The sequence below is a fragment of the Dendrobates tinctorius genome, unplaced genomic scaffold (assembly GCF_039654945.1).
Source record: "Dendrobates tinctorius isolate UK_male_01 unplaced genomic scaffold, ASM3965494v1 ptg000196l, whole genome shotgun sequence".
Taxonomy (NCBI): Eukaryota; Metazoa; Chordata; class Amphibia; order Anura; family Dendrobatidae; genus Dendrobates; species Dendrobates tinctorius.
The window spans coordinates 4,495,950-4,519,457 of NW_027361863.1; the positions used below are offsets into that span (position 1 = coordinate 4,495,950).

General features: G+C 47.2%; 1 protein-coding gene across 3 annotated transcripts in view; it reads left to right on the forward strand.

Annotated features, from left to right (window-relative positions):
* Window positions 1-23,508, forward strand: part of LOC141056140 (uncharacterized) — a 74,309-nt gene that overhangs the window by 46,040 nt on the left and 4,761 nt on the right. For all 3 annotated transcript variants that reach the window (XM_073552824.1, XM_073552822.1, XM_073552823.1), the window contains exons 7-14: window positions 2,194-2,284; window positions 3,111-3,252; window positions 3,678-3,782; window positions 4,550-4,640; window positions 4,725-4,794; window positions 6,001-6,078; window positions 15,932-16,034; window positions 21,440-21,546. In XM_073552824.1, coding sequence (XP_073408925.1) covers window positions 2,194-2,284; window positions 3,111-3,252; window positions 3,678-3,782; window positions 4,550-4,640; window positions 4,725-4,794; window positions 6,001-6,078; window positions 15,932-16,034; window positions 21,440-21,546 — 787 coding nt within the window. The remainder of the gene's footprint in view (window positions 1-2,193; window positions 2,285-3,110; window positions 3,253-3,677; window positions 3,783-4,549; window positions 4,641-4,724; window positions 4,795-6,000; window positions 6,079-15,931; window positions 16,035-21,439; window positions 21,547-23,508) is intronic.

A 23,508-nucleotide genomic window follows, 5' to 3' on the forward strand; every position in this document is an offset into this window, starting at 1 on the left:
GAAATGTAGCTGCATGCGGGCTCTGTAAAGAAGGTCTTATGTGCTGCTGGCTCTGCTCTGGGGGGGGCTCAGCTAAATTCTAGCCCTGTAATGGGGTCCCTGTCATGTGCTGGCTTTAATAGGGGCTATTATGCTTTCAGTCCTGTAATGGGGTCCTTATGTGCTGGCTCTATAATGGGGTCCTTATGTGCTGGCTCTGTAATGGGGTCCTTGTGTGCTGGCTCTGTAATGGGGTCCTTGTGTGCTGGCTCTGTAATGGGGTCCTTATGTGCTGGCTCTGTAATGGGGTCCTTATTTGCTGGCTCTGTAATGGGGTCCTTATGTGCTGGCTCTATAATGGGGTCTTTATGTGCTGGCTCTGTAATGGGGTCCTTATTTGCTGGCTCTGTAATGGGGTCCATATGTGCTGGCTCTATAATGGGGTCCTTATTTTGTGCTGGTTCTGTAATGGGGTACTTGTGTGCTGGCTCTATAATGGGGTCCCTGTGTGCTGGCTCTATAATGGGGTCCCTGTGTGCTGGCTCTATAATGGGGTCCTTATGTGCTGGCTCTATAATGGGGTCCTTGTGTGCTGGCTCTGTAATGGGGTCCTTATGTGCTGGCTCTGTAATGGGGTCCTTATGTGCTGGCTCTGTAATGGGGTCCTTATGTGCTGGCTCTGTAATGGGGTCCTTATTTGCTGGCTCTGTAATGGGGTCCTTATGTGCTGGCTCTGTAATGGGGTCCTTATGTGCTGGCTCTCTAATGGGGTCCTTATGTGCTGGCTCTGTAATGGGGTCCTTACTTTGTGCTGGCTCTGTAATGGGGTCCTTATGTGCTGGCTCTGTAATGGGGTCCTTATGTGCTGGCTCTGTAATGGGGTCCTTATGTGCTGGCTCTGTAATGGGGTCCTTATTTTGTGCTGGCTCTGTAATGGGGTTCTTGTGTGGTGGCCCTGTAATGGGGTCCTTGTGTGGCTTTACTATGGTGGGGATCTTCTGCATGCTGACTCCAATTAAGTCACTACCTAGCAGTTTTTTTACTTTTGGGGGTTTGTTGCATGCAGGTTGTGTAATGGGGTCCTAATTGTGCATTGGCTCTGCTGCCTTTTGGCTCTCTAGTGGAGTCTGTTGTGGTTGCTGTTCTTTGGGGACCTGCTGCTTCTGTAATGGGGTCCTTGCAGTGCTTGCACTTCTTTGGGGACATGCTTGCTCTGTTATGGAGTCTCTGACTTCTGCCTACTTCACTATGGGGACATGCTTGCTCTGTTATGGGGTCTCTGACTTCTGCCTATTTCACTATGGGGGCATGCTGGTTGTTTTATGGGGGTCTCTGGTTTCTGCTTGCTTTGCTTTGGGGCATGCAGATTGTTTTATGGAGTCCCTGGCTTCTGCTTGCTCTGCTTTGTGGGCATGCTGGTTATTTTATGGGGTCTCTAGCTTGTGCTTGCTCTTCCATCAAGGCATGCTGGTTGTTTTATTGGGTCTCTGGCTTCTCCTTGCTTTGAGGGCGTGCTCTTTCTGATATGGAGTCCCTGGCTTCTGCTTGCTCTTCTGTGGAGGCATGCTGGTCATTTTATGGGGTCTCTGACTTGTACTTGCACTGCTATGGAGGCATATAGGTTCTTCTGTGGGGGTCTCTGACTTGTGCTTGCTCTTCTATGGAGGCATGCTGGTTCTTTTATGGGGTCTCTGGCTTCTCCTTGCTTTGAAGGCATGCTTGTTCTGTTATGGAGTCCCCGGCTTGTGCTTGCTCTTCTGTGGAAGCATGCTGGTTCTTTTATGGGGTTTTTGGCTTATGCTTTCTCTTCTATGGGGGCATGCTTGCTTTTTTATGGCTTCTCTGGTTTCTGCTTGCTCCGCTGTGGGGGTCTCAATGACATGCTGACTTTGTGGTGGGTACTCTGTCATGTCCTGCTTCTACTATAGGGGTCTCTGTATCATGCTAGGTCTGTTATTGGGTACTTTCAGGAGTCTGCCTCTTGTAGATACCGTATTTTCGCTCTTCGGATAATCTACATTTATATTTACAAAGGGGGAAAAAAATTCAATGTTTAATGATTTGCTTACAAAATAAAAAACAAAGCCATTCTTTTTAATTTGGTTTAGTTTTTGATTGTGTGTGGCTGCCCCTCTGTGCCGGCAGCGAGCCCTCCCGCCATTACACGTGAATTCCTGCATTCCTCGCCTTTATTAACCTTCTCTTTTCTTCCAGAACAAGGCATTAATTCAGTGAGAGACGGAAACTTCACCAAAGCAATTGAACTGTTTAGTGACGCGATCAGATTGGATCCTAAAGATTACAGGTAAAAATCGTGCAGCCGGGAGCGTCAGGCGCATCCACCGCAGGATCGAGATCCCCCCCCCATCGTGTAAACTGCTGGGGGATTGGATTTGTGCTCTGATTCCGTGAATTTTAAGGAATTGTTTGTTCATCGTGATAATAACGTTATTTTTCTGTGTGCGTAAGCGCTGTTGTATGGGGAATACACTGACCTTGTCCAAGCCTGTGGTTATCAGTACAGGAGGAGGTGAGCTGTGATGTCACATACTGTGAGTGGTGGATCCTGTGTTATCTACTGTATATAGATGTGATCTGTCATTGTACAGGAGGAGGTGAGCTGTAACATTGTGAATGGTGAATTCTGTATAGAGGTGCTATCTGTCATTGTACAGGAGGGGGAGGGGGTGATCTGTGACCTCAGTTGTGAATGGTGGATCCTGTGTTATCTACTGTATATAGAGGTAATATCAGTCCTTGTACAGGAGGGGGTGAGCTGTGATATCACCTATTGTGAATGATGGATCCTGTGTTATCTACTGTACATAGATGTGATCTGTCATTGTACAGGAGGAGGAGGGGGTGAGCTGTGAAGACTGACTTGAGGAAACACCTTTTGCTAATCCTCTCCATTGACCATTGATGACGCTGGTCTGGCTGCTGTAGTAGGTTACAGGGCTAACTATAATAATTGCTTTATTTTTGGACGGGCGAGTTTTGTTCACGTTTCTAAGTCTTGTGATATTCCAGTTTCACCGGTCAGGGCTGAACTGTTTGGATATGGAGATTTTGTTTTTCTTCCTGTAATGACTTTCTTGGACTCACTAATATATTTTGCACTTTTTTTTCAGGTATTTTGGAAACCGTTCCTATTGCTACGAGCAGCTGGAGCTTTACCCCAAGGCCCTGGTGGACGCAGACCTTTCCATACAGCTCTCAGCTGATTGCCCTAAGGGCTATTTCAGGAAAGGCCGAGCCCTGAAAGGATGCAAAGTACGTCGCCCTTTAAAGTTATAGAACTGGTGGCTTGGAACGTTTTGGCTTCTTTCATGTGTCTGTCCTGCATACGGTATCAGTCGTGTGTAAGATTGTGAACAGTGATCAATCTCTTGTTATACATGGTTTATATGTACTGGATGAGCCTGGTATACAGCATCCTGCTCCGCTGTATATATCCACCGGTGAGCGTTAGTATGTAATCTGCACCATTTCTGTATAATCAAGGACCCCTTTAAATTTGAAGACAGACCTGTGACACGCGCGCTGCCTTAGACGTGCACTTGTGCCCTTCCATCATCCTGCTTAACATTTTGTAAAGCTTTTGATAGATGTGGTCACCTCTCCATGTACATAACATAAGCTAGGTGTTGTTGGAGGACCCCTTTACTGCCATTAACATCTTGATCTCCTTTGCACAGAGGTATCCAGAAGCTGAAGACGCCTTCAAGATGGTGTTGAAGTTGGACGACGGGTGCAGCGAGGCTTCAAAGGAGATACACGCGTGCCAAGTTTTGCAACTCATGGTAATTCAATGGCTTTTTTTTTTTCCTGCATTTTCGGCTCGTGTGATTTTTTTTTTTTTTTTTTGGTTTATAAAATGCCATTTTTAGATATAATGGGTAAAAAGAAAAATTCATTAAAGTTTGGGTTACTCATGATAGTTCTGTATTTCTAGCTGTGCTTCAGTGGGAAGCATGGTGAAAAGGCTGCGGTGCAATATAAAGCATGAAGGAAGAACAGGTCATCAGAAAGTGAATCTCCAGTAGTCAGTGTAGATAAAGGGGTTGTCTACAAAGGGCTTGAAAAATTAAGCAACTTGGGACTTCTTGGAGCATCTGAGAGAGGACACAGCTTGGACTAGCGTTGCTGCTATGCTGCTGGTCCAAACTGTCAATCAAGTGGAACTCTCGCTGCACATCGGCAAGCAGGAGACGGGGGAGTGGTGCGCTGTTGCAAGCAGGAGGCGGAGGAGTGGTGCGCTTATGAAGAATTAAGCTTTTGCACCTTATTCTATCTAGTTATACTTATTCACAAATCTGTAACCAAATGTTACTCCCATAATTTTCAACATCTCTGATTGCTGTCAGACAATTAGCTCGTTCTTAATGTCTAGACTGTGGAGATTTTGGAAATGCTGAGCAAATAAAAAAAAAAGTAAATGTTTCTAATACCACAATAAATACAATTATGAAAGCAGAAAACTGAATGCGCTGCAACAAAATAGGCAACAGATTTTTTTTTTTTTTTACCATTTTTATCATACCCTAAGGTGTCTTTCACTTTTTTGTAGGATCTAGGTTTTACCCAGGGACAAAGCCTTCACTTGGTAGAGGAATACGGATCTGTCGCTGCTGTAATGGAAGCGCCAATTTCTGCTAAAGGTGATTTTCCGGGCAGTTACCCTTATTTACGGGGGCACAGTCCGAGCTCTCGCTGACTTTCTTTCTCTTCCTTTTCCCCCACAGTCTTGCAGGAGAACATGAAGCTCGATGAGACGGGAGAAGAGGAGCTGCTCTTCCTAAATGACTTGTCTGAGTGAGTGCGGCCGCCGCCACATCTGCTGCCGGAGGAAACCTATAAATCTGTAATGGCTGACAACGGCGTATAAATGCTCTGCACAAGTATTTCACTTATGCAGATTGCCTTGCCTTTTTAATCTTGTAGTCAGGCGCGCATTTCACGGTTCAGTCACTTCCCGAGCGTCGTCTTCGGGATATTATTCTAAACTATTTTACGGGAGAATGTTTCTCGACAACTGCCGGCTCTTATGACAGGATCGGTTTCCCCCGCTTTCTATCACATTGGCTGCGGTGGTCTCTGTTCTGTACTATAGCTGTAGCAGAGCAGAATTTTGCATGGAGCGTATTCTTTCTACTTTTTCTTTATTTTTTTTGCAACCGTCAGGATAACCTCAGACGTTCATTTTGCACCAAGTGACAAACTCCTCACTGCTGCATCTAGAGCACAGCTAGATTCTGCACTTGAAAATATATTTTAAGTCTTTATTTTGATAACTAATCTAACACCTTAAAAAAAAAAAAAAAGTAACCTGTCCAAACCCTTTGGCCAATTGTATCTTCAGTCTTTGAGGGAACAGTTTGGGGACAGCTCTTCTCTGGTCCCCATGACTGTACCCAGTGCACATGGTCTATAAAGATAAGGATGGTGGAGTTTGACCATGAGCAGCCATACAGAGCCCAGACCTCCGCCCCAACCAACAGATTGTGAGCCCGACCCCCCCCCCCCCCAATATCGGGGTCTGACCTCACCAATGCTCTTCTGGATGAAGGGGCAACAATCCTATACAAATCCTTCCCAGAAGAGCGGGAGCCGCTATAGCTGCAAAAGGGCCGACTCCATATTAATGTCTATGGGTGTAGAATGGGAGGTCAGGAAAGCTTCTGCATTGTAAAGTGGAGGGGGCACATACTTTTCTTCATATAGTGTGTATATGCAAACACTGTGCTGACTTACTAACTGTTTTTAATGTGAGGTTTTAGGTAAACATTTTTAGTGTATTGTGTAAGCCCAGCGGCCACGACAAGGCGACGTTCACATCTGTAACTCAATGTAAATATCTGTGGATAGAGTTTGCGTAAATCTTAGCACACTCAGGATACTGCATATTTTTTTCTGTCTTTTTATCACCATTTTGTGGCTATGCAGGATTTGGTTTTCTCTCTTCCTTTTCTTTGTCCTGTAGTTGCACTGATCTCTCCCGCCTTGTGTGTTGTTCCGCAGGACGCAGAGCTGTTCGCTGTGGGTGGGAAACGTCACCGACCAGATAACAGAAAAGCAGCTGCGGGACCTGTTTAAATAGTAAGGAAAAGCTTTGGTTTGGCTCTTCTATGTTGCTGCTGGTTTATGTAGTGTCTTCGGCGTGCTCGAACATGTTCCAGACCCGCAGCTGCATGTCTCTCGGCTATTAGACAGCTGCAACACCTATAGGGATCACCTAAGAAATAGACCAATCCCTGCATGTGTTGCGGCTGTCTAATAGCCACGAGGCATGCAGCCGCGGGGACTCAAATGTATCTTACACTGATTTTACAATTTTTCTTTATCCACTTGAGATCGGCGTATATTTTGTAGTCCAGAATACTCCTTTTAAATGCACATTTAATGGCACGTAATCTTAGGTTAAAGTTTGTTCCATCACACAAAGTTCAAATTAAATAGTAAATGTGATATACTGTGATGTAGCAACGATAACTTGGCATAACATGCCATTAGACAAAATAGAATGGTTATTTATCATTGTTACTAATATTGTTTATATTATTAAATAATCATTTAAAATTACATTTTTCCCCCCTCTTATTCTGCTCTAGATTTCCTGGTTTTCGGCACGTTGTGACATTAGCCGTCATTTCACTTAGTTGTGTTCAGTTTCCCAGTTTGTGACTCCACCTGTACATTGTGCGGGGCGGAAGTCTTGGCTTCAACTCATTAGCTCTGTTTGCCTCTGATAATTAGCCTTGAGAATTAGCGTAGTCGTTATGCTTTACTTAAAAGCCTCTCTCTGCAACACTGCTCAGCCGGACCGCGCTGCTTATTGGCTGGCAGTAGGGAATGCCCGCGCCTCTCCATAGTCATCACATTAGTCTAAGGAGGGATTTTTTTTTTTTTTTTTACAGAAATAATATTTATTTAATATTTTATTTATCGGAATTATTTTACTTTTTAGACCATTTATTGCCCTATCGGAGGGCATGACTTGGATTCATCAGCCGATCACATGGGGTTCTGCTGCTGGAACCCTTAGCGATCAAATGTGAGTGGTGAAAACATCGCATAGCCCTCGGCCCAGTGCTAATCTATGGGGCGGCTCACATCCCCGTTTATTGCCTCAGGCGTATTCAATGTTCGTGTAAAATCGCAGCATGCTGTCATTGGCACCAAGACTCGCCAATACAAGCCTGTGGGTGCGAGAAAAAAATCGCACAGCACTCGGACCGTGCAAGTGCGGTCCTACATTGTTTATTTATTTTTTTTGCGCATCAGTGTCCTTTGAAAAGCTGGCAATTCATGTGCGGTGTACAGTAAAATCAGAGTGACAGGTTAGAATAGATATACACATAGAATACACAGATAAATAGATATCAGTGAATATATATGTGTATATATATATATATATATATATATATATATATATATATATATATTCACTGATATCTATTTATCTGTGTATTCTATGTGTATATCTATTCTAACCTGTCACTCTGATTTTACTGTACACCGCACATTATATATATATATATATATATATATATATATATATATATATATATGTGTGTGTGTGTGTATATGTATGTATATATATATATATATATATATATATATATATATATATATATATATATATATATATATATATATATATATATATATATATATATATATATATACATAGAAGAAGATCCGGCAATTCGGCAGTAGTAAATACATAGAATAGGTAGATAATTATACAGCGGTCTGTGACATACAGTTAGTACAGTGTGTGCAGCTTACTGTACATGTACTAAGATTTTTCATTCAAAAAATGGCGTGGGCTCCTGCACAATTTTCGTAACCAGCAGAGGGAAAACTGACGGATGGGGGACAATGTTTATAGCCTGGGAAGGGGGTAATACCCATGGAGCTTCCCAGGCTATTAATATCAGCTCACGGCTGTATAACAAGCCTTTACTGGCTATTAAAATGGGGGACCTACCAAAAAATGACGTAGGGTCCCCCTATAATTAATAACCAACAAAGGCTATGCAGACAGCTGCGGGCTCATATTAATAGCCTAGGAAGGGGCCATGGAAACTGGCTATTAATATTCTTAATTAAACCATACTTACGACCTCGCCCATTCCCCCAATGCCCTTGTCATCTGAAAGTTTTAAAAATAAACATCAATATTCCTCACCTTTCCGCAGAGATGCTTTTTATTCCACTTGTCCCACGACGAGTCTTGCTCTGCTACGTCTTGATGGCAGGTTGCCTGTCATCCAGCAGACACTGAGCACCGTGTGTCAGGTGTCTCCCTGTGAACTCCTGCTCTCTGTCTGAAGGCACCGCGAGCGTGCGAATGTTCTCCTGCTTTCGGTGCGGTCAGACAGGTCCTGGGAGTTGACAGCCAATAAACTCACTTCACCTTTCGCTGGAGCTCACACCGGTTTTCCCCCAAAAATAATCTTTTATTAAATACTTGTACAGTGAGCTGCACACACACTGCACTAATTGTATTTGATACTGACATCTCTATATCTATTTTATGTGTATTTACTTTATGTAATCCATCTCTTCTATCCTGTCGGCTCCTGCAGTGATTTTAAAGTACACAGCAGAGAAATTGCTGGCAATTCATGTGCCGCGTACCGTAAGATCCCAGAGTGACAGAATAGAGTAAATGTATATGTGTGTGTGTGTGTGTGTGTGTATGTATATATATATATATATATATATATATATATATATATATATATATATATATATATATATTAATATTAGTGTGTGTGTGTATTTATATATTTATCGGTCGTCCATGACAGCGCCACCTGAGAGAGGGTATCCGCCCTTCAGGAACAGGAAACCTACAGATACAAAAGGGCGGCACCTCTCCCACGCATCAGTTGGTTTCCTGTTCCTAGAGGACGGGACTTCCTTCAGATCGTCCATCATGGAGTCGTCGAGGGATTCCCAGGCCGGCTGACCGACTCAGGTAGCGGGGGGATCTCCTACCTCGGTCAAGCTCGGGGTACCTGGAAGCGCCACGGCGGGGCCGGGTAGGTCGCCACGGCAGTGGTTAGAGCAGGTGGAGCAAAGGGTCCGGTGGACAGCCGTCTCCAGAATGCGGGCACCAGGTATGTATGCAGGCCCCTCCTGATGCGTTTTCCCCCGGGGTCCGGTCTCAAACCCCCTCCGGCCGGGTCGGCGGTTGCGTCCGGTCGCCAAGCGCAGGCTGGCGCGCATGGGGGCGGCGGGCATACCGGAGCCGGGGGCGCCGTGCCGGCTCCTTTCCGCACGCTCCCGCGGCCTCTGACGCGCGGCGGAAGTGACGCGGTGGAAGGGGCGGGGCCGGGAACGCCAAAACCGGAAGTCGGGTGCCGGCCGCCTTCCTAGTGTGCGCCGCGTGTGCGCGGCGATCCGGGGGGACGCGCGGTACCCGAGGCGGTGGGGGGGGGACGGTTCATGCTGGGGAAGGTCGCGGGAGGGTTCCTGGGGGAGGTGCCGCGCCAGTGCCCTGCTGACCGGATACTGGGAGGCCTTAAAGGGCAGGAGGTGATGCTGCCGGGGTGCTTCTGAAGGCCCAGCGATGGATGACAGAACCCCCATAGAGCAGCAGGACGTGCAGGAGCACCCACAGAAGGAGGCCTCGGTGAAGCCTCATACGAGTGGAAGCGGACGAGTGAGCAGAGCCGCAGAAGTTCCTCCAGTCTAAAGGATTCCCCCTGCCTCCCTCCGTGATCCGGTACCTGCCTCATCTGCATGGGTAAGAGATCTCCGTGAATGTACCCTGATGCAGTGTTCCCTTATGCTGGTTTCGCAGGGGAGGAAAGCTACGGTAAAACAGAAGCACAGGGAATGTGCGCTCTGTAGTTGCCCCTTACCAGACGGCCACCCCAAAAGACTATGTCAGCCATGTGTGCGACAGACGGTAGGGGTTGGAAGGGGACGGGGGCCCAGGCATAGACTGACAGGCCCTTGCACTCTCCCCCATCCTTACAGGGACAGAGATGAAAGCCCTATCTAAAAGGGACTCTTCTAGGGGGAGAGAATTTAGTTTCTCAGGGTCGGAGTCCTCAGCTGCCCCTAGGAACAATTACTCCTCGGATTCCCCGGCCTCCACTTCATCCTCTTCGGATGAAGACTCAAGCCGATTCTGCTTCCCATTAGACCAGATGGACAAGCTAGTTAAAGCAATAAGGTCCACCATGGCAGTAGCAGACTCAAAGCCAGAGCTTTCGGCACAGGTAATGTTCGGAGGTCTAGATCCCAGGAAACACAAAGCTTTTCCATTAAATGATAAGGTCCAGAGCCTGATAGAAAGGGAATGGAAGAGACCCGAAAAAAGGGGCTCCTTACCACCTGCCTTCAAACGGAGGTACCCATTTGATGACCCAGTGGTAAACAGATGGGATAAGGCCCCTAAGCTGGACGCGGCAGTAGCCAAAGCCTCCAAAAAGTCCTCCATACCGTTCGATGATATGGCCTCCTTAAAAGACCCGCTGGATAAAAAAGCGGATTCCTTTCTAAAAGGAACATGGGAGATGTCAGCATGCGCCCTAAGACCAGCGATAGCTGCCACTTGTATAGCCAGATCCGTGATGGTCTGGCTAGATGAACTAGATTCCCATCTGAAGGACGGAGCCCCAAGAGCATCCAGTCAGAAAACTCTACCGATCATCCAGAGTGCTGCGGCTTTCTTGGCTGATGCCTCAGCAGACTCTGCAAGGATGGCGGCTAGATCAGCTGGGTTATCAAACGCAGCTCGAAGGGCCCTCTGGTTAAAATGCTGGCCAGGAGATATCCAGGCCAGGTCATGACTCTGCTCCATTCCATATGAGGGGAATATCTGTTTGGCCCCGTCCTGGACGAACTTTTAGAGAAAGCCGGGAACGATAAAAAGAAGTTCCCCAGCCTCCCGAATCCTTCTTATAGACGCCCCTTCACCAGGAAAGGATATTTCCATAGAAGGCCGTCCAGAGTTCAGGCAGATGGGACGACAAAAGAAGGAGAGGTACAGGTTTCATGTTCGGAGGAGGGGGGCGCCAGGAATGTCCATCACGTGACACTAAAAAACCGCCCCAATGACTAGATGCTGTGGGGGGAGACTAGCTGCCTTTTACCCAGCCTGGTCGCTGATCTCTAGCAGCAACTGGATACTGGGGGTGATAGCTGCGGGTTTACGACTAGAGTTCACCCGGGTTCCCCTAGATCGATTTAAGGTCACCCCTCTCAGGTCTTCCACATCAGAACAAGCTGCCCTGGAGGTCGAGGTTCATGAGCTTTGCCACAAGAAAGTCCTGACTATGGTTCCAGAGGGAGAAAGGGGGAAAGGTTTCTACTCCCCTCTGTTCCTGGTCCGCAAGCCAGACGGCTCCTTTAGGACTATAATTAATCTCAAGTCCCTCAAACGATTTCTTGGTTATACGGCCGTTCAAAATGGAAACAATCAATTCAACAATAAAGTTGTTGTTTCAAAACTGCTTTATGGTGGTGTTAGATTTAAAAGATGCATACTACCATATACCTATTCATACAGCCCATCAGCGCTTCCTCAGAGTAGCGGTTCAGTTAAATGGGTCAGTTGAACATTTCCAATATGCGGCCCCCCCCCTTTGGGGTTGCAGTCGCTCCCCGGGTGTTTACTAAAGTGGTGGCGGAAGTTATGGCCCATCTACGTGAATCTAACATTCTAGTAGTCCCCTACTTTAGATGACTTCCTGATTATAGGGAAAACGGCAAAACATTGTAAGGAACAGCTACAGAGGGCAATGTCGGCCCTAGAGCGGTTAGGTTGGCTGCTTAATATCAAAAAATCTCGGTTACAGCCGATGAGAATTCAGCAATTTTTAGGCCTGATTCTAGATTCTGAGAAACAGGCTGCCTCCGGAGAAGCTTGTTCGCCTACACTATCAGATCCTAAACGCTGCCAATAACCCCACCATGTCCCTCAGGAAAGCCATGTCCCTTCTGGGCTCCCTTTCCTCCTGTTTCCGGCGGTCCAGTGGGCCCAGTTTCATTTAAGAACACTACAGGGGAGGTCTTACTGCATCAAAAAATCCTTGGAGGTTACTTGGAGGGCCAGCTAACCTTGTCCCGAAGCACAAGGGAGTCCCTAGAGTGGTGGCTAGAAAAGGATAATTTGTCCAGAGGGGTTCCCTGGGAGTGTGACATATCCCCCATAGTCACTACGGATGCTAGTCCTTCCGGTTGGGGGGCTCATATTGGTGAAGTCCTAGTCCAGGGCCTATGGGACCATCACCAGATAAAAATGTCATCTAATTTGAAAAGAACTGACAGCAGTAGGGCAGGCAGCTAAGAAGTTACTTATGTATCTGCAGGGCCATCATGTGCGAGTGTTCTCCGACAATCAGGTCACAGTGGCTTATGTCAACCACCAAGGTGGGACTCGTTCCAAACCCCTGAGGAATGTGGCAGAACGGTTGTTCCAACTAGCAGAACAGCCATTCTAAGCTGAATGTGCATGCCCTCGTCAGAGCGCAGCCGTTAAGCAGCTTGAGGCCGGGCCAGTACCGGCATGGGAGACTGGCTGGGAATCCCTTGTCCTGTTGACATAAATGCCGCAACCTACTAAAACAAGGAGAATGGTCCCTAAACAATTCGATCTTCGACCTGATTATACAAAAATGGAGACAGCCAGAGGTAGATCTCTTCGCCACCAAGGAAAACAGGAAATTAAGACTATTCTGCTCCCTAAATCCCAGAGAGAACCCCCTGGCGGTAGATGCCTTTCTGATAAAGCGGGACTTCAGGCTAGCATACGCCTTCCCTCCCCTATCGCTACTACCCTTGGTGTTGAGAAAAATCAAGAGAGACAGAGCAAGGGTCATAGTCATTGCTCCATTTTTGCCCAGGAGGGCATGGTTCTCATGCCTCAGGACCATGTCGGTGTCCGATCCTTGGGTTCTTCCGGACATCCCGGATCTCCTATCCCACGGCCCAGTCTTCCACCCTCAGGTGGCTGGCCTACATCTGACGGCGTGGAGTTTGAGCGGGCACTCTTAAAAGAAAAAGACTTCTCCCCAGACTTGATTAACACCCTACTTAAGAATAGGAAGGCCATTACTACCAAGATCTATGCTAGAATTTGGAAGAAGTTCCTGCAGCGCTCTGAAATAGTTGCTGGGGGTTCAACTCCAATAAATCAGATCTTAGAGTTTCTTCAGAAAGGTCTGGATATGGGACTTTCCACTAGTACTCTTAAAGTTCAAGTATCAGCTTTGGGGGCTCTCTTTAGCTGCAACATCGCAGGTAATTACTGGATCAGTAGGTTCATTAAGGCAGCAGGTAGGTCCAGGCCAGTAGTGAAGGATAGATTCATGCCATGGGACTTGAATCTAGTCCTTACGGCCATGACGGAAGCTCCATTCGAACCTATTTCATCAGCTTCCATTAAAAATCTGTCCCTCAAAGTAGCTTTCCTGGTAGCTCTAACCTCAGCTCGCAGAGTAAGCGACATCCAGGCATTATTTAGGCGTCCTCCTTATATACAGGTTAGGACGGGTAATACTCAGACCTGATCCGGCGTACTTACCTAAAGTGGTTTCTAACTTTCATAGGACTCAAGAAATAGTCCTTCCATCCTTCCTCCCTAATCCAGCTAATGAGAAGGAAGAAAAACTACATACCCTGGATGTTAGGAAATGCCTCATAGAATATCTGGCAGCTACCGATCCTTGGAAGAAAGATAATGCCCTATTTATTTCCCACCAAGGCCCTAGGGAAGGTTGTAGAGTGTCAAAAAATACACTAGCCAGGTGGATTAGAGAAGCAATTTCTGTAGCATACACTTCAAAAGGCAGGTCTCCACCTGGGAAGCTGAGGGCGCATTCCACCAGAGCCATGGCGACCTCGTGAGCCGAGAGATCAGAAGTCTCCATCGACCAGATACAGTATGTAAGGCGGCTACTTGGTCCTCTCCGAGCACCTTTTATAGTCATTATAGGCTAGACCTGGGTGCTTCCACAGACCTCTCTTTTGGTATAAGGGTGCTGCAGGCTGTAGTCCCTCCCTAAATAGTTATTACTCTCTGTAATTCTCTCAGGTGGTACTGTCATGGACGACCGATAAAGTCTAAGTTTTTCGGAGTCCATGACAGCACCCATATATTCCCTCCCTTTTAGTCTATTTTGGGTGTGCACTCCTTCCTCTTATACGTACACGGGTAATTTAAATAGTCGTGTATAGTATTGTATATAAGTTATGCTATTAACCATTGTGGTCCTCTGTGCTCTGTAATCCAACTGATGCGTGGGAGAGGTGCCGCCCTTTTGTATCTGTAGGTTTCCTGTTCCTGAAGGGCGGATCCCCTCTCTCAGGTGGTGCTGTCATGGACTCCGAAAAATACCGTTAACCGGTGAGTAACTAAGACTATATATATTAGTGTGTGTGTGTGTTTTGACAGATCTTTTGTGTGAAAACTTTGTATAAATGACATATAGCAATTCTCTATGTAAAAGCTCATGTTAAAATCGCATTGCAGTCTGACAGCAATCACAATGCATTCGGATCTACGGTAAATCAGATGCTAGATGTGAATAATCGGATTGTACTCGCATTACACTCGTGTGATTCTCGGCAGGGAGACTCGGACTGATTTTTCATACATTTTTGGTGACCTAAGGCAGAAACTGTTCAATTCTCCTGCAGCGCCTCCGCAGGAAACATAGAGAATTGCACGATTCAGAGCAACCATGGTAGATGTACTGGCATTTGGATTTTTGGATGTTTTTTCCACTCCTTTTTTTTTTTTTTTTTTTTTTTTTTAATTTATTTATTTTTTTGGTCTGAAATCCGATGAGCATCTGATTAACTACCTGACCCTGCAGAAAGCTCTGGGACGTTCTGACAAAACATCTATAATCTAGAGTTTACTTTATTCTTTGTGTTTTTCAGCCATATACCGTATTTTTCGCTTTATAAGACGCACTTTTGTTCCCCCAAATTTTGGGGGAAAGTAGGGGGTGCGTCTTATAATCCGAATATACGGGGGAGGGGGGGTGTGTGTGTGTGTATATATATATATGTGTATATATATATATATATATATATATATATATATATATATATATATATATATATATATATATACTGCAGGGTCCAGGGGAGGTGGGGGCAGCTTTGGAGCGGTGCTGTGAGCTGGTAAAAGCTGCCGGAGGGAGCCTTTGATCTCCTGCTCCCGCTCATATAATATGCACTGCCGCTGTCCATCACCATGGTGCTGAAACCGCACCACGGTGACTGGCTGGGGGAGAGGCGCATATTATAGCTGCCTGCGCCCTCCTTTGATCGCACATGATCCCCTGTGTTAGATATCTCCCCCATGCTGCTGCCCATAGTAAAATAAAAAACTCTTTCCTTACCTCCTCCAGCGCTGATCTCCCAGTGTCTCGGCTGCCGCTGTCATCAGGCACGCAGAGATGATATCACTCTGCTGTGCTGATCACATGACCGGCACTGAGAACCAGGAAGTGGAGGAGGAGCTCAACCACACTGAGGGAGACACGAGGAGGGACAGCGCTGAGAAGGTAAGGAAAGAGTTTATTTTACTAAAAGCAGCAGCATGGAGGCGATATCTAACACAGGGGGCCAGTGTGTCAGCCACAGGGGGCCAGTGTGTCAGCCACAGGGGGCCAGTGTGTCAGCCACAGGGGTCAGTGTGTCAGCCACAGGGGGCTATATTCAATATAAGGTGGCCATATCCAGATTAAGGGGGCTAATTTTAGGATGGGGGGGCTATGAGGGACATATACCCTATATGATTTGTTAGACGGACACTGGCATTATAAGACGGACCCCATTTATTAAAAAATTCTCTATTCCTTCACCACATTTGGGGGTGCGTCTTATAATCAGGTGCGTCTTATAAAGCGAAAAATACGGTACATTTTTTGCAACTTATTTAATGAATTATTTTATTTTTCTCTTTCTTTTGCAGTTATGGTGAAATTCACAGCATTCGACTCCTCGGTGAAAGATTCTGTGCGTTTGTGAACTTTAAGTGCCCCATTGCGACAGCCAGAGCACTTGAGGCGCTTCAGGTAAGAAGTCGTGCACGTGTGTGTGTTTGTACACCTAGTAATGGCTTCTTTAGGATTGTGAGTGCACATGTTGTAGCGGTGCAGCACATTGTATACTACCCCTGGCAAAAATTATGGAATCACCGGTCTTGGAGGATGTTCATTCAGTTGTTTAATTTTGTAGAAAAAAAGCAGATCACAGACATGGCACAAAACTAAAGTCAATTCAAATGGCAACTTTCTGGCTTTAAGAAACACTAAAAGAAATCAAGAGCAAAAAATGTGGTAGTCAGTAATGGTTACTTTATTAGACCATGCAGAGGGGAAAAATTATGGAGTCACTCGATTCTGAGGAAAAATTATGGAATCATGAAAAACAAACCAACAAAAAAAACACTCCAACACATCAATAGTATTTTGTTGCACCACCTCTGGCTTTTATAACAGCTTGCAGTCTCTGAGGCATGGACTCAATGAGTGTCAAACAGTACTCTTCCTCAATCTGGCTCCAACTTTCTCTGATTGCTGTTGCCAGGTCAGCTTTGCAGGTTGGAGCCTTGTCATGGACCATTTTCTTCATCTTCTACCAAAGATTTTCAATTGGATTGAGATCTGGACTATTTGCAGGCCATGACATTCACCTTATGTGTCTTTTTTCAAGGAATGTTTGCACAGTTTTTGCTCTATGATAGGATGCATTATCATCTTGAAAAATGATTTCATCATCCCCAAACATCCTTTCAATTTATGGGATAAGAAATGGGTCCAAAATATCAACATAAACTTGTCTATTTATTGAAGATGTAATGACAGACATCTCCCCAGTGCCTTTACCTAACATGCAGCCCCATATCATCAATGACTCTGAAAATTTGCATGTTCTCTTCAGGCAGCCATCTTTATAAATCTCATTGGAATTGTACCAAACAAAAGTTCCAGCATCATCACCTTGCCCAATGCAGATTCGCGATTCATCACTGAATATGACTTTCATCCAGTCATCCACAGTCCACAATTGCATTTCCTTAGCCCATTGTAACCTTGTTGGTTTTCTGTTTAGGTGTTAATGATGGCTTTCATTTAGCTTTTCTGTATGTAAATCCCATTTCCTTTAGGCAGTTTCTTACAGTTCGGTCACAGATGTTGACTCCAGTTTCCTCCCATTCGTTCAGCATTTGTTTTGTTGTGCATTTCCTGTTTTGGAGACATATTGCTTTATGTTTCCAGTCTTGATGCTTTGATGTCTTCCTTGGTCTACCAGTATGTTTGCCTTTAACAACCTTCCCATGTTGTTTGTATTTGGTCTAGATTTTAGACACAACCAACATCTTTTGCAACATTGCGTGATGATTTACCCTGTTTTAAGAGTTTGATAATCCTCTCCTTTGTTTCAATTGACATCTCTCGTGTTGGAGCCATGATTCATGTCAGTCCACTTGGTGCAACAGCTCTCCATGGTGTGCTCACTCCTTTTTAGATGCAGACTAAGAGCATATCTAATTTGAGGCAGTTGTTAGTTTTGGGAATGAAAATTAACAGGGTGATTACATAATTTTTTTCCTCAGAATTGAGTGATTCCATAATTTTTCCTCTATGCTTGATTTAAAAAAGTAACCATTACTGACTACCACATTTTTTGTTCTTGATTTCTTTTAGTGTTTCTTAAAGCCAGAAAGTTGCCATTTGAATTGACTTTAGTTTTGTGCCATGTCTGTGATCTGCTTTTTTTTCAACAAAATTAAACAACTGAATGAACATCCTCCAAGGCCGGTGATTCCATAATTTTTGCCAGGGGTTGTAGTACTTTAAGGAATCTTCAAGCAAGCAGATCGGGTGGGCAGCACATTATTCCTAGCACATATTACATTACAATGTCTAGTTCAAAGATGACACTTCCCAGAACTGAAATCACTACAGCAAATTCTATGCAGGCATTATACCAGTAGGTTATGGTGGAAGATTTCAGCTCTGAAGCCTGCAGGACTGTAATACAGCCAGTGCAAGTTCTCTCCTCCAGAAGGAAGAAAAACTGTTATATATCTGTTTTAGTGCTCCTTCTGTTACGCACCTGGTTTAGCTCCTCCTTCTGTTACGCACCTGGTTTAGCGCCTCCTTCTGTTACGCACCTGGTTTAGCGCCTCCTTCTGTTACGCACCTGGTTTAGCGCCTCCTTCTGTTACGCACCTGGTTTAGCGCCTCCTTCTGTTACGCACCTGGTTTAGCGCCTCCTTCTGTTACGCACCTGGTTTAGCTCCTCCTGTTACGCACCTGGTTTAGCGCCTCCTTCTGTTACTCACCTGGTAAAGCGCCCCCTGCTGTTACACACCAGGTTTAGCGCCCCCTGCTGTTACACACCTGGTTTAGCGCCCCCTGCTGTTACACACCTGGTTTAGCGCCTCCTTCTGTTACGCACCTGGTTTAGCGCCTCCTTCTGTTACGCACCTGGTTTAGCGCCTCCTTCTGTTACGCACCTGGTTTAGCGCCTCCTTCTGTTACCTGGTAAAGCGCCCCCTGCTGTTACACACCAGGTTTAGCGCCCCCTGCTGTTACACACCTGGTTTAGCGCCTCCTTCTGTTACGCACCTGGTTTAGCGCCTCCTTCTGTTACGCACCTGGTTTAGCGCCTCCTTCTGTTACGCACCTGGTTTAGCGCCTCCTTCTGTTACGCACCTGGTTTAGCTCCTCCTGTTACGCACCTGGTTTAGCGCCTCCTTCTGTTACTCACCTGGTAAAGCGCCCCCTGCTGTTACACACCAGGTTTAGCGCCCCCTGCTGTTACACACCTGGTTTAGCGCCCCCTGCTGTTACACACCTGGTTTAGCGCCCCCTGCTGTTACACACCTGGTTTAGCGCCTCCTTCTGTTACGCACCTGGTTTAGCGCCTCCTTCTGTTACGCACCTGGTTTAGCTCCTCCTGTTACGCACCTGGTTTAGCGCCTCCTTCTGTTACTCACCTGGTAAAGCGCCCCCTGCTGTTACACACCAGGTTTAGCGCCCCCTGCTGTTACACACCTGGTTTAGCGCCTCCTTCTGTTACGCACCTGGTTTAGCGCCTCCTTCTGTTACGCACCTGGTTTAGCGCCTCCTTCTGTTACGCACCTGGTTTAGCGCCTCCTTCTGTTACGCACCTGGTTTAGCGCCTCCTTCTGTTACTCACCTGGTAAAGCGCCCCCTGCTGTTACACACCAGGTTTAGCGCCCCCTGCTGTTACACACCTGGTTTAGCGCCCCCTGCTGTTACACACCTGGTTTAGCGCCCCCTGCTGTTACACACCTGGTTTAGCGCCCCCTGCTGTTACACACCTGGTTTAGCGCCCCCTGCTGTTACACACCTGGTTTAGCGCCCCCTGCTGTTACACACCTGGTTTAGCGCCTCCTTCTGTTACGCACCTGGTTTAGCGCCTCCTTCTGTTACGCACCTGGTTTAGCTCCTCCTGTTACGCACCTGGTTTAGCGCCTCCTTCTGTTACTCACCTGGTAAAGCGCCCCCTGCTGTTACACACCAGGTTTAGCGCCCCCTGCTGTTACACACCTGGTTTAGCGCCTCCTTCTGTTACGCACCTGGTTTAGCGCCTCCTTCTGTTACGCACCTGGTTTAGCGCCTCCTTCTGTTACGCACCTGGTTTAGCGCCTCCTTCTGTTACGCACCTGGTTTAGCGCCTCCTTCTGTTACTCACCTGGTAAAGCGCCCCCTGCTGTTACACACCAGGTTTAGCGCCCCCTGCTGTTACACACCTGGTTTAGCGCCCCCTGCTGTTACACACCTGGTTTAGCGCCCCCTGCTGTTACACACCTGGTTTAGCGCCCCCTGCTGTTACACACCTGGTTTAGCGCCCCCTGCTGTTACACACCTGGTTTAGCGCCCCCTGCTGTTACACACCTGGTTTAGCGCCCCCTGCTGTTACACACCTGGTTTAGCGCCCCCTGCTGTTACACACCTGGTTTAGCGCCCCCTGCTGTTACACACCTGGTTTAGCGCCCCCTGCTGTTACACACCTGGTTTAGCGCCCCCTGCTGTTACACACCTGGTTTAGCGCCCCCTGCTGTTACACACCTGGTTTAGCGCCCCCTGCTGTTACACACCTGGTTTAGCGCCCCCTGCTGTTACACACCTGGTTTAGCGCCCCCTGCTGTTACACACCTGGTTTAGCGCCCCCTGCTGTTACACACCTGGTTTAGCGCCCCCTGCTGTTACACACCTGGTTTAGCGCCCCCTGCTGTTACACACCTGGTTTAGCGCCCCCTGCTGTTACACACCTGGTTTAGCGCCCCCTGCTGTTACACACCTGGTTTAGCGCCCCCTGCTGTTACACACCTGGTTTAGCGCCCCCTGCTGTTACACACCTGGTTTAGCGCCCCCTGCTGTTACACACCTGGTTTAGCGCCCCCTGCTGTTACACACCTGGTTTAGCGCCCCCTGCTGTTACACACCTGGTTTAGCGCCCCCTGCTGTTACACACCTGGTTTAGCGCCCCCTGCTGTTACACACCTGGTTTAGCGCCCCCTGCTGTTACACACCTGGTTTAGCGCCCCCTGCTGTTACACACCTGGTTTAGCGCCCCCTGCTGTTACACACCTGGTTTAGCGCCCCCTGCTGTTACACACCTGGTTTAGCGCCCCCTGCTGTTACACACCTGGTTTAGCGCCCCCTGCTGTTACACACCTGGTTTAGCGCCCCCTGCTGTTACACACCTGGTTTAGCGCCCCCTGCTGTTACACACCTGGTTTAGCGCCCCCTGCTGTTACACACCTGGTTTAGCGCCCCCTGCTGTTACACACCTGGTTTAGCGCCCCCTGCTGTTACACACCTGGTTTAGCGCCCCCTGCTGTTGTATACCTGGTTTAGCGCCCTCTGCTGTTATACACTTGGTTTAGCGCCCCCTGCTGTTCTTTTATTCTCAGTACATTCATCTAATGTGTCCATTGATGGTGAGACGTTTCTTGCTGGTGGAAAATTACATACTTGTAAATCAGGTTTTTGTTTCATGGATTAAAAATGAAATTCGCAATTTTTTTTTTTTTTTTTTCATATCAAAATATTTTGGAAAAACAAAACATTGACACTTGCAATTTTCACACCGGCCACTGGGATTTTTTTTTTCTTTCTCATACTTCTTGTCCTTTCAGGAAGTTTTTAGCAGGCTCGCCATCATCAGAAGGAGGATTTAAGATTTAAGCAAAAAAAAATTGTGAAATAAAAAAAAAATGCACTTTATGCACGAATCAAAAAACTGATTCAAACAATAAATGCATTGTTGTAAGTGCAATAATCCGCTCTGGTCGCTACAAGTTGGAAGGTGCTTGCACTGTCTATACCTGGCCAGCTGATCAGTGGGGGCGCTGGGTGTCCGACCCCGCCCAGATCTGAGGATCCTGGCTGTATATACTGCTGAGTGACATAAGATTAGAGAGATTTTTGCTCAACAGGGTAAAGAAGTAGAGAACACAAAGTTATTGATTCGATACCCGGACAAGCCTTACCGACCCTTGGCCGTCATCAGTTCTGAAGCACAAACCAAAACGGCAGCAGCAAAGTAAGTTGTCACCCCCGGAGCACTCGCTGCCCGTCTGTCTGTATAGATAATCCAGTAATATCAGCATCGTTATATTATTTTTGCTTATTTTCTATTCTTGTTTTCGTTACTTCTCATCACGGACCCCTCAGGGCCGGCACTCGGCACACTGTGAGGATTCTCGGGCCCCGGGATCGGGCAGTCATGTGACCACAAGTGTGCAATTGAGAATACTTCCTGCCACATCCTGATTGTGTCCGGCCGCGCACGTCTAGTTGGTGCGTGACTGCATACATTTTGCGGCCACACTCCCGAACCCAAAGAATCCTTACAGCGTCCAGTGAGTGTGAAGATTCACCATTCTGCAGTCACACAGTGTGACTTCTGACTTGTACCCTAAGGCCGGACAACCCGTAAAATAATCATGTTGTTTTAACCGAGAAATTGAGCCCCCAAATAGATGGTCTTCCTTCTGTATAAATTGTGGTTTACTGCTTGTTGCCAAGTGTAATCTGTCTCGAGTCGAATTATAGAAAGTGGGGGGCGGTCCTTTGTCACGCTCTTCACCAAGTGGGCTGTCGTTTGTCGCGCTCTTCAAGTGGGGGGTGGTCCTTTGTTGCGCTCTTCACCAAGCGGGCGTGGTCATTTGTCGCGCTCTTCAAGTGGGGGGCGGTCCTTTGTCGCGCTCTTCACCGGGGCGGTCCTTTGTCGCGCTCTTCACCGGGGCGGGCCTTTGTCGCTCTCTTCACCGGGGCGGGCCTTTGTCGCGCTTTTCACCAAGTGGGGGCGGGCCTTTGTCGCGCTTTTCACCAAGTGGGGGCGGGCCTTTGTCGCGCTTTTCACCAAGTGGGGGCGGGCCTTTGTCGCGCTTTTCACCAAGTGGGGGCGGGCCTTTGTCGCGCTTTTCACCAAGTGGGGGCGGGCCTTTGTCGCGCTCTTCACCAAGTGGGGGCGGGCCTTTGTCGCGCTCTTCACCAAGTGGGGGCGGGCCTTTGTCGCACCCTCCTCCAAGGGGGGGTGCTTTGTCTTCTGCTGCCTGTCAAACTGCAAACAGACATAGCGAAAACAAGCTTTCCGTTTTGGGAAGACAGGTCAATGAACAATGATGGCAGGAAGTCATGCTAAGACTTTGAAAGAAAGTCCCAGTACCTATAGTGCTGGCAGAATACTGATTGACCTAACCACCTGCTGAAAAAAGGTGGCTGGTAATTAGAATGGGGATAGTTACTGGACATATTACACTGGGCTGTGCACCAAAGGTAGTTTATCTGGTAATAGAGGCCGACAGCAGTGAGACCATGCTCTCACTCTGGTGTTGAGTGAAAGGGTGTAGAATCTGTAGCAGCAGGTTTAGGTAATGAAAGGTGATGTATATGTCCGATCTTCTTGCATATACTTCTGTGCACGTCTCTCTGGTGACTGCAGAACTGTCGTTAGACCTTGAGATGTGACATTTGGCCGCGGCCTCGCCAGTCTGCCCTCCCATTGATTTGTAGCTGTCTATTTCCTGCAGGTAATGATCGCTCCGGAGGTGCGACATCTTCCTTCTTATAATATTAGTTTTAGGCGGACAGCCTGTACCGACCCTCAGACTCTGCCCATCCTCCCTATGGTGTGCGCGCCTCGTGCCTCCCGTTAATGTGCTGCAGTGTAATAATTGCAGTCCTGGGTGACATCGACCATTTGTTCATCCTCCTCGCAGCCCGAGCTGATTGCTCTCTCGCCTTAGTTCTGCTGCCTGAGCAGTCGTCCTGTGAACCGGGAGCTGGAATGTGCTGGGGGCCGCGCCGGCTTTCAATATTTAATAATCGCTGAACTGCGCCGACCCAAACTTCTGTTTAAAGAGTAAAAAAAAAAATAAAAAACTTTACTGAGCAGCTGGAATATCAGTATTCTATGCAGGAATGGATCAGCGAGCCCCCCTATTCCTTACATGGAAAGCGCAAGGCCAGAGGCCTGCGGACCCCCGATACCCTCACGCTC